We start from the raw sequence: 11831 nt of genomic DNA on the forward strand, positions 1-11831 counted from the left end.
TTTCATCTTGACTCCTTTAGTATTAACATGGTGTTTGTATTTAGAGCCAATATTCTGATCCCTGCACAAAAGTGATACTTTTTTTGTCATGTTAACTCATTAAGTCTTTTTATTATTTCTACACAAAAGTACTTACTGTCCCCAGCAGTGAATGACCTATGTTGCTCTTAGTTAGCTGAATTAATATTTCTACCCTAAAAACTATATTACTACCATACATCCCTCTCAGCAGAAAAGTATACATTATCACTATCAGTTATGTTTACTTAATTTTTAATGTTATATTGTTTGTATATAGTATGTGTGTATATGTGTACACATGTGTATGTGCATATGTGTGTGCATATATGTCTCATGCAGAGGGGGTTCCTTTAGGTGACAGGGAATCCACAAAAAGAGATAAGAATGAAAATCCAGTGCAGATTGACTCCCATCAACCTGGATCAGACTTCTGGGAGTCTAATTCAGGCAGTTCATTGTTGTATTTTAAACAGTACAATTTGGGGAAAGGTTTCCAGTCAGTCCAATTCCAGGTGTACAATAAAGGTTAAGGTGTGACCACATAGAAACTCCTTTACAAAGTACATGCAACCATGAGGGTGGGTTTTATATCTGAAGGCCTAGAATCTAGTGTGGTCTCTGACCAATAGATATCAGAGGGGCCAGCAGGTCATAATGTACACATGACATCTTCTGTAAGGATGGGTAATGGTCTGGGGAGGTCAGAGTCTGCGATAATCATTCTGGGGAATTTGGGTGAGGTCTGCCTCTATAGTAAAAGGTGGGGGAGGTCTGCCTCCACAGATAGCAAAAAGGTCACCAGGTCACTAACAAGATCCACTCTCAGCTTTCTGAATGGGATGCAGGCATTTGATTTTTGTCTCCTCTTACCCTAAAAAATATCAGAACTTTGCCCAGTCTGCCTCAAGTGTCCTTACAACACATTAACGTATGGTTGGGTTGACTAAGCCACCAACCAAGGAGTACACATGGGCTCCAGCTGCATATGTAGCAGAGGATGGCCTTCTCAGGCATCAATGGAAGGAGAGGTCCTTGGTCCCATGAAGGCTCAATAGATGCCCCAGTGTAGGGGAATCGAGGGCAGGGAGGCCGGAGTGGGTGAGTGGGTGGAGGAACACCCTCATAGAAGCAGGGGGAGGGGGAGGGGACAGGGGGCTTAGGGAAGGGGGGAATGGGGTAAGGGGATAACACTTGAAATATAAATAAAAAAATAAATTAATTTAAAAAAACATATGGTTGGGCAAAGTCATCTAACACAAGGCCTATTTTATAACAAAACATGAAACATCTCACATTATTTATTGAATACTGTATTGAAAATAACAGGATGGTTATATGAATAACCATTTGTAACATTGTAAAGTAAAAGATTGGTAGTGGAACCATTGTGAATTGGATAGCAGCAGTATAAAGAAACCAGATAAAGAAATTGCCAATAGCTATAGCACATGCCTAGCACACATGCTGGGTCTGCTTCTGACCCTCTCATGGCAAACACAATATTCATGATTGTTTTAGAGATAAGGCCTTGCCACATAACCGGGTCTTGCTTCAACCCTGAGATCCTGTTGTCTCAGCTTCCCCAGTGCTGGGATTCTAGGCATGTGACACCATGATTGACATTATTGCGACTTTTTTTGTTTGTTTGTTTGGTTTTTTTTTTTTTGTTTTTTTTTGAGACAGGGTTTCTCTGTATAGCCCTGGCTGTCCTGGAACTCACTCTGTAGACCAGGGTGGTCTCGAACTCAGAAATCTGCCTGCCTTTGCCTCCCAAGTGCTACCACCGCCCTGCTTTGTTGCGACTTTTAAAAATAGCTGTCTGGAATAAAATGTCTTAAACTGACTAGCAATGGTTGTTAAGAGAGGGGAAAAAAGTAACGAAAGTGGTGTAAATACTTCGAGCATTCATTTAATGCAAGTATTTTTAGCAAGAAAAAGCAAGTGACTGTTGCTTAGCATATGTAAAGTTCTAGTCCATATTTAGAAGGCTATTGCTTAAATGTAGTGAATTATGTAAATACATCAACAAATTATTTCATTCAAAACTAAAAAAGAATGCAAAAGATGAAAGCCATACTCGCCCCTTTCCTGTGTTGCTCACAAACCTCAGGAATGTCCTTCTACAGTAGGTAAATTATGTAGTAGCAAATCTAGCAACAATTCTGCCTCAACCTGTATTAGTGTGTGAGTAGTGCCACCAAATCTAGCACCAAGCAACCGTGTTCTTTCCTTTGTTCTCAGGTACTCTACCCATGATAGCATTTGATACAGGAGCTACTTTTAGAGTGACTATCAAAAGACTAGGCTAGTCTAGTTTCCTCTTTCAGGAACCCAAACTAAACAGCACACGAGGACTTTGCCAATTAACAGTCTAGCAAGGCTGGGCGGTGGTGGCGCATGCCTTTAATCCCAGCACTTGGGAGGCAGAGGCAGGCAGATTTCTGAGTTCGAGGCCAGCCTGGTCTACAGAGTGAGTTCCAGGACAGCCAAGGCTACGCAGAAAAACCCTGTCTTGAAAAAACAAAACAAAACAACAACGACAACAAAACAGTCTAGCAATGCCCTGAACTTAAGGTTTCCCAGCCATGTGTAAATCTACCACTCCATCCAACCTCCATGAGCCTACATACCCTACCAAAATATTACAAATAGTTTGTAACTTAGCATACAGTTAAACATCGAGGCTAGTGCTTGCGTTTTAGTTTCTTCTGTTGTTTTCAAAGACAAAAATTAACCTAACAGTGAAAATGCCGTAATAAAAGTGGGATTAATGAGGACTGGAATACATAATGTATAATAGTTTTATTTGAATCCCCAAAGAGTTTTAAATTTTATATATGTATTTAAAGGGCTTCATGAATCCAGTTCAGTTAGTAAACACGTGCTGCCCCTTCAATAAAGTTTAAGCTTCTAGGTACCCATCCCAGCCTAGCCCACACGCTGCGGGGAGACTTCTGGCCAACTCACCCAGGGCTTCCGCCTTGGGCCGGGGGACACTGTGACCAATCTGTGACCTTATCGATTGCTTTTGCCTGAGCAGCCGCGGGCTCTCCGGAATCGACCGCTCGGGTCTGGCGGGCGAGCGAGGCGCGGGAAAGCAAGTTTGAAGCCGGCGGGTTCGCTGAGCTGGCGCGCCCTCCTCCTCGTCCCCGACTGTGCCGCGAGCTGCCATGTCGGAGGCGTATTTCCCGGTGGAGTCGGGCGCTTTGGGACCCGAGGAGAACTTCCTGTCTCTGGACGACATCCTAATGTCGCAGGAGAAGCTGCCGGTGCGCGTCGAGACGCCCATGCCGCGCCTGGGAGCTTTCTTCCTGGAGCGGGGCGCGGGCGCCGAGCCGGACCATCCGCTCCCGCAGGTGAGGCGAGCCGGGGGAGAGGTTCCGGAGATCAGGAGCCTGAGGGAGACCTCGGGGGTCCCGGGAAGCTGCACAGCACTCGGGATGGTCTCCAGCTGATCCTCTCAGGGTCTTGGTTCTGCTCGTGGTTTCCATAAAACTCATTTGAGGTTTCTAAGCTTGGGAACTGCACATCGTCGTGTGCGCCGTGCATAGTTATGACAGTGTCTTCAGCCTGTTTCCGAGGACCGACTAGCCAGCGGGGGACGGGGGCTGTGATGGCGGATAAATTGTCACCCTCTATCTTAGGCAACTTAACAAAGACTGAGTACCTCAGCCAGGGTCTCACAGTAAGTCCACGCTGGCTTAACCAAGTCATCGTCGGTAAAAGGCTGCCCATAACAATCTTCAGGGTCGGAATGACTGAGGCAACTGCAGCCCCCGTAAACTAACAAAAGCTGGGTTAACAAGGCCAGGGTCCTCCAGGAAAGAGTGAGCTGGGATTCGAACCTTGGGCTCCAATGGCTTCAAGTAGGAGTTTGTCCCAGGAGCATAACTTACAATGGCTACTTTCATTTCCTGTTAGGTCTTTTAAGTTTTGTTTAGAAGGGCATCAGTTTTGTCTTTGTCTGTTTCTAGGTAAGTTTTCTAAACACCAAATTTTGAAAATCAAATAATACCAAAAGATTTTTTTTAAAAAAACTTTTATTGCATTATGATGAGAAAAGTTACATGATTTAAATTTATCTGAATTTGTTAACATTTAAAAACATATTTTACAAAATATTATTTATTTATTTATTATATGTAAGTACACTGTAGCTGTCTCCAGACGCACCAGAAGAGGGCATGAGGCTTCATTACGGATGGTTGTAAGCCACCATGTGGTTGCTGGGATTTGAACTCAGGTCCTTTGCAAGAGCAGTCAGTGCCCTTAACCACTGAGCCATCTCTCCAGCCCCAAGATTTTTTTTTCAACAACAGAAGACAGGCTCATTTTTGCTTCTTGGGCTGCTTCTCAACTTCACAGACCAGTGTACTTTGTAAGTAGTCTTCAAAATGGACCACCATGTTTTTGAAGAATATTCCTGGACTGGGGATGGATCCTGGAGCTTTTCACATGCTAGGCAAGCATGCTACCCTTGGGTTCTACCCCAAGTGTCAACTTTATTAGCTCCCCGTTATCATAGAGAAGGATTTAGGAGTTTTTTGTCTGTTTGTTTTTTTTAATGTTTTTTGAGACAGGGTTTCTCTATGTAGCCTTGGCTGTTCTAGAACTCACTCTGTAGACCAGGCTGGTCTCAGACTCAGCAATCCGCCTGCCTCTGCCTCCCAAGTGCTGGGATTAATGGTGTGGGTCACCACTATCTGGCTAGGATTTAGTTTAACTCTTACACCCTGCTCAACAAGATATCCTGCCCCAGATTTGGGTCTTATTTTCTTAATTTACCTAATATCCTAGTCTAGCATTTTTTAAAAAGATTTATTTATTTTATGTATATGAGTGCACACTATAGCTGTACATACAGATAGTTGTGAGCCTTCATCTGGTTGTTGGGAATTGAATTTAGAACCTCTGATTGCTCCGGTCAACCCCGCTCAGTCAACCCTGCTCGCTCAGTCCCTGCTTGCTCTGGCCCAAAGATTTATTTATTCTTATACATAACGGACTTCAAACACACCAGATCTCATTACAGGTGGCTGTGAGCCACCATGTGATTGCTGGGATTTGAACTCCCCATGACCTTCGGAAGAGCAGTCAGTGCTCTTACCAGCTGAACCATCTCACTGGCCCCTAGTCTAGCATCTTAAAAAAGAATTAAAAAAGAATAATTTTTAGCTGTCATATTTCTCTGGGTTCATCTTAGCTATTATCAGGCCTTTTGTTGTAGTTGCTTCTAATGACAGTTTTCAGGATATTTTAATGTTTCTCATATGAGGTTTGCTTGATATTTTACTCATGATCAAACTGGTTTGTTGGTTTGGGAGAGATCACAGGGGTCAAGTTCCATTTTTACTACATTATATCACCTTAGTGTTGTAGACCCTGTTGTAGATTCTGATCACCAGGCTGAAGTAGTATTTGTCAGGTTTGCCATGCTCCTTGGTAGTTATTATACATAGCCACTCTGAAGGAGTAGGCTCCAGTTTGAGAGAATGTCTACACAAAGTACTTGGAATTCCTCTGCAGCACAGAATTAGGTTTGAAGATTTTTTTTTTTATGCTCTACCTCTCTACGCCTAAAAATTGCCCCTCCCAGTTCTCTCTTGTGAGATGAAAGTTTTCATGGCTTCCTTTAATCTAGTTATTTTTGCATATAAAAATATTTATTTTAATTGAGTGTATCAGTGTGTGTCTGTGTATAGATGTGTGCACACCAGTGCAGGTGCCTATAGAGGCCAGAGGAGTCACATCCCCCTGGAGCCGGAGATAGAGGAAGCTGTGAGCTGTCTGATATGAATGCTGGAAATTGAACTCTCCATCTCCGTAAGAACAGTATATGCTAAGCCATCTTCCCCACCCTCTCTTGTACCTTTTTATAGGTTTTATAGCTTTCTGGTCCATCATGTCGTCTCATCTTGTCATGTTGTGCATTTCTTTTAAGGCTTTGAAATAATAGACATTGACCCTTTCTGCCATCTCCAAAGCCCTGAGGTGGATTGGGAAAGAGACTGCTACCTGACTTCAGCCTAATTCCATTTTATTCTATTCTAGTAGCATCCAGACTGGTACTTAGCACTGAGTAGACACCCAGCAAGAATTTATGTGCCATAGATGGAGACTATTCAAAGAAAGTAAAAAATGGTACTCATTTACTTTCGAGAACCTCTAAATAGAACTTCTGTTCTATTTTTGTTCTTTGTCATGTTTTTGTTGTTGTTATGATCTATTTTCTGTCTTCATTAGATCATAACGTAAGTCCTCAGCCCAGGCTGATCTCATAGAACTTAAGAGTAGGATAGTGATGTCAGAAGCTGGGAAAGTGGGGCAGGAACTTGATCAGCAGGTATTTCCTACGCACACTCGTCTACTCCAGTCACATCCAAAATATCGGGGATAAAATCCTGATAAAGGATAAGAGGCAATAAGATTCCAAAAGGAGTTCTGTGCCTCCTGGATTTCAGACAGTCGCTGGTATCCCCTAACTCAGACGTGTTCCAGAGTGCTTGGGCCCGGGGGAGGCAGCACCAGTTCAGAGGAGATAGCTATTGCTTTAGACCCAGTATGTTTCAGATAGCCTCAGATGTACCTTAACTGCTGAGCTGCCAGATTTACCATCTCTCTTTTGCAATGACTGTAAAAGTCTGGTGCCATTTTTAAGAAATACATTCAGATCCTGAACTTCATGTGTCGTCTCTGCCATCATTTATTCGCCTACGCCTTGTCGACCTGACTAGGACCCCCATTTCTCCCGCGGGTTGAGGGAGGCTCAGATTGGCCGGCCTGTGGCAGGTATTATCTTGTAGTGAAAATTAAGGAGTTCTGGTGTGCTGCTCAGTAACAGAGTGGCTGTAGACTACAGTGAGGGGCACTTGCTGTTTTGAAATACTAGAGAAAGGATTCTGAGTATTTTCACCCTAAAGAAATGATGTGCCGGGCAGTGGTGGTGCACAACTTTAATCCCAGCTCTTGGGAGGCAGAGGCAGGTGGATTTCTGAGTTCGAGGCCAGCCTGATCTACAGAGTGAGTTCCAGGACAGCCAGGGCTACACAGAGAAACCCTGTCTTGAAAAAAAAAAAAACAAAAAACAAAAAATGATGTTTGAGGAGATGATAGGTTAACTTAATTTAAACATTATACAATATGAAAGCACATTGCACTATCATACAGTATCTGTAAAAGTGCCATTTAACATACCAGTTAAGAAAAATAAATCATACAGAGAAACCCCATCTTAAAAAACAAAACTAAACAAACAAAAAAAGAATAAGTAAATAAGGATCTAGAAATGTGGTTGAGTGAGTGTAGTTCTTGCTGTGTTAGCACAAGGACCTGAGCTTGGATCCCCAGCACCCACATAAAAAGCCAGGCATGACCATGTCTCTAACTCCAGGAGTGGCAGGGCTGGGGATGACTGGTTTGTCCCCAGCGCCCACTGGTCAGTTAGTTTTGTTTGGCTTATACAGCTAGTACCAGATCATCAAAAGAGCACTCTCCAAATTAAAAAGTGATTGAGGAAAACATTGTGACATCAGCCTCTGGCATCTCCACATATACCGTGTTCACCGGGTAGACAGCGTGTGTCCCTGCTTAAAAAAAAAAATGTAAAAAAAAAAGTAAATAACTTTAAGTGTATGGTTCATTTCTTCAGATCACTTCACAGTCGCTTTCCCAGTAGAAGAGGCAATATTTTTCAAACAATATGCATTTCCATTTTTTTTTCACATACACCGACTGTGCCTTTTGTTTTTCAATTTTATGTTCTTGTCTGATGCAGGGTACAAAACTTGAGCTTCCCTTGTGGCTGGCTAAAGGACTCTTTGACCACAAGCGGCGCATCCTTTCTGTGGAACTTCCCAAGATGTACCAAGAGGGATGGAGGACTATATTTAGTGCAGATGCTAATGTTGTGGACCTCCACAAAATGGGGCCCCATTTCTATGGGTTTGGCTCACAACTCCTGCATTTTGACAGTCCAGAGAATGCAGATATCTCCCAGTCTTTACTGCAGGTAAGTAGTTTGTAGTATTGGGCTATACATATCATGGGAGCTGGTGATGGCATTTATCCCTTGTATCAGTCAAGGTTCACTAAAGGAGAGAGAGAGAGAGAGAGAGAGAGAGAGAGAGAGAGAGAGAGAGAGAGAGAGAGAGAGAGAGAGAGTGTGTGTGTGTGTATGTGTGTGTGTGTGTGTGTGTGTGTAAGAATACATGGGGACTTAGAGCTGGAGAGTTGGCTCAGTGGCTAAGAGTACATACTGGCCGGGCGGTGGTGGCGCACGCATTTAGTCCCAGCACTTGGGAGGCAGAGGCTGGCGGATTTAAATACATCTTCAAATGTTCCAGTAAAAAAATATGTCTAAGGGCCAGCAAGATAGCTTCAAAAGGTAAAGGCACTTGTAGCTGAGCCTAATGACTTGTGTCTCCCACATTGTCTTCTAACCTCGACACACACATACATGTGTCACATATGCTCCCTCTTGTCTCCCCTATAAAGTAAATTAACAAAGGTTTTCAATGTGTCTGGCTTTATGGGATGTGATGTTGCCCCTGATTCTCTTACTCTCCTTCAGACTTTTATTGGACGGTTCCGCCGCATCATGGACTCCTCCCAGAATTCTTACAATGAAGACACTTCAGCACTGGTAGCCAGGTTAGATGAGACAGAGAGGGGCTTATTTCAAATTGGGCAGAAAGGTCTAAATGACTTTCAGAGTTGGGAAAGAGGTCAAGCTTCTCAGATTACAGCTTCTAGCCTCGTTCAGAATTATAAGAAAAGAAAATTCACAAATATGGAAGACTAAAAGCTGAACAGAACTGCAACTTGTGGATTTATCTCTGTGCCCTTGATAAGACCAACTAACTTCATGAGAGACCAATTGTGTACTGCTTCAGGGCTTTTAACCGTCAGCATTCTCAAAGCTTGGAACTATCTGGTTGGGGTAGACGTGGATGCCCTTGACCCTGTTGGTCTTCTGGACTGTAGCTACCTGCCATCCTCACAGCATAGGTGTTTGGCTCAGGTATGCAGCTGAGGAGGAGCCAGAGTCCATCTTAAATCAGGAGCACAGGCACATTACATACGTAGTCACGCTGGAACTCGGATTCCTCAGGTGTCTGATCTCGTTGGCTGCAAAATGGGTCATCTCTGCCTGTTCACAACTTCTCTTAAGCCTTATCTTCCTCATGGTTGGACAAAGGACAGCACCCCTACCATGCTGCCTACCTGCTGGGACTTACCCCAATTTCTAAAACAGGAAATTGGGAGAAAAGCAGAAAGGCAGATGAATGGCAGAGCAGAAAGGAGAAGACACGGAGCTTTTGTGCCCTGTAGCCAGGGCTTTTGAACTAGAATCACATCCTTTCCGTCTACCCAGAGGGGCCGTGTACTTGTGTTTGTTGGTGATCTTTAGAGCGCTGGCACACTCATTCTATTCCCTGTCTAGAAAAGCTATCAGGGCAGCCATCTTCCAGTAACTTTCCAAAATGAACAACACAAAGTGAAAGAGGAGGGCCACTTTCTGTATGTTCTCCAGGCCTTTTAGGGAACATGGAGTTGTTCCTTTGGCCACATACATGTGAATCTACAAGAAGGGTGATACTTTAGACATCAAGGCACTGTTCAAAAGGAATGCCCTATAAGTGTTACCACAGCAAAAACAAAAGTCTATTATAATGTCACCCAGCATTCGGTGGGCATCGTTGTAAACAAGCAAGTTAAGGGCAAGATTCTGGCCAAGAGGATCATTGTGTGGATTGAGCACATCAAGCACACTCGAAGAGCAGAGAGAGACAGCTTCCTGAAGCGGGTGAAGGAGAATGATCAGAAGAAAAAGGAAGCCAAAGAGAAGGGCGCCTGGGTTCAGCTAAAGTGTCAGCCTGCTTTGTGAGGACTAACAGAAAGGAGCCTGAGCTTCTGGAGCCCATTCCATATAAATTCATAGCCTAATGTACAAAAAGAAAGGCTCTGGACTGCAAAGTGGCTTTCTTTAAAGAAAGAAAAGCTACCAGGGAGGTGTTAGGAATTGCAAAGTAGTTATTAAAGGATGTCTACCAGCCTTTGTAATAATTGCATCAGGGGTTTGCAAGCTGTGAAGGGCCCTAGCTGAAAAACAACTTGGCGAGTGTTATAGAGAAGACTCCTTTGCATTATTTTTTCTCCAGGAAATACTGCAACGTTAATGCAAAGAGGACTCCTGACCACATACTGGGAGCCTCTTTAAACGTGTACCAAACTGAGAGGGACAAGTTCTCCAGACCATAAGCTAAATAAACAAGTCTCATTTCCTGGAGCCCTTTGGATTGTCTAGTGGGCAGTTTCTCCACACCACTGGCCACCCCTGGTACCCTGTGGCTACTGGAAAATATCTTCATTGTAATTAAGGAAAGACTTGGATGTCCAGATAACACAGTTGATTGTAATGGAAACTTAAAATAACAGACATGCATTAAAATGCCTGTCTTAGCATGAAATTGTTTTTTATCATTCAACTTCATCCTAAATAAATGATGGGTTTGTACATGTGTTGTCGCTAACTGTCTGGCTGCCAGGAATCAGCAAAACAAGGCCTTGTTCTTTGATCATATTCAACTGTAATGCTCAAATCTGTTTTAGCAACTACACTTCTGTTTTGTACAATATGCATAAACACCAGGAACACTCTCTGGGAGTGTGTTATGCCCTAGGAAGATGGCACTTCTGTTTCTTTCATAGCTTTTTATGCATACTCGGAAACCAGGGTGCAAAGAGTATATTAGCTTAATTTTTGGCAGCTCTGCTTTTACAGGTGGCTTTATTTTTGCAGTTAATACTAGGTTGCTGCTGTATTTTCCCTAAAAACAAAACAAATTTCCTCAGAGGCCATATATACAGAATCTACTTTAAATTTTCAAACAGATTACATCATATGTATTTTTTGAACCCATTTTTAGTTGTGTGTGTGCGTGTGTGCCCTACAAGTCTTTCAAACTATTCCTCTTCCTGGAAAAACCACCCCTCCCCAGTTCAGGTTTTAAAGTAACTGTTTAGCTCATTCAACACTTGATCTTAGCCAAAAGGCCAAGAAGCGATAGTTCATTCAAAAAGTTGATTTTATTTTTTCAAAAAATAAAATGAAAAAACAATCCACATGAATGTCTCAAATAAAACCTTCTAAAGTTCAGTGACTGGATATGTGCCTTTTCCCCTTAAGAGCTCTATTTTTAGATATCTGTCCATAATTATAGACAAAAGACTTCACTGTGCGTTTCCCCAGGGACATGTTGGGCTGTAAGAGGAGTGGGACAATCAAGGCTGTCTCTGTCCCTGACCTTTAAATTTTGGACAGCTCCAGGCTTAGCTTGTGGATCTCATCCTACCGGTTGATGATTCCCCGACAAGTTCAGAGCTCCAGCTCAGCTCTTGCCCTCCAGTCCTAGATGTATACCCAGCCACCTAGTTGGTGTCGCTACTGGAGCATGTGACAAATCAGATCCTGGTCAAGACTGAGACCCCAGTCTACTTTTGTGGCCTTTTTCATCAAGTAACTGACTACCTGTCCTACCTTCAGTGCTGGCACTTAACTATCTCCCTGTATTCACCCCCCAGCTTCACACTGTTCTTACCATATTCCCCAATGGTCTGAGCTTGCAGAGCTACTCATTTCATCCTCAGCATCACTGAATCAGTGACCCACGGGTGTCTGAAGTAGTCACATGGGAATGTGAAGTATTAATCATCTCCAAAAGCTCAGTTAAGAGTTGGTTCGAGCCGGGCGGTGGTGGCATATGCCTTTAATCCCAGCACTTGGGAGGCAGAGGCAGGCGGATTTCTGA

The 11831-nt window shown here is 43.3% G+C and overlaps 1 protein-coding gene across 1 annotated transcript; it reads left to right on the forward strand.

Annotated features, from left to right (window-relative positions):
- Nucleotides 1-3114: 3114 nt before the first annotated feature.
- Nucleotides 3115-10699, forward strand: Gins3 (GINS complex subunit 3). The gene is made up of 3 exons (XM_031340980.1): nt 3115-3377; nt 7796-8029; nt 8591-10699. Exons 1-3 carry the CDS (start codon nt 3192-3194, stop codon nt 8819-8821), a joined length of 651 nt encoding a protein of 216 aa, XP_031196840.1. The 5' UTR covers nt 3115-3191; the 3' UTR covers nt 8822-10699.
- The last annotated feature ends 1132 nt before the right edge of the window (nt 10700-11831 follow it).

Source organism: Mastomys coucha, unplaced genomic scaffold, assembly GCF_008632895.1.
Source record: "Mastomys coucha isolate ucsf_1 unplaced genomic scaffold, UCSF_Mcou_1 pScaffold22, whole genome shotgun sequence".
Taxonomy (NCBI): Eukaryota; Metazoa; Chordata; class Mammalia; order Rodentia; family Muridae; genus Mastomys; species Mastomys coucha.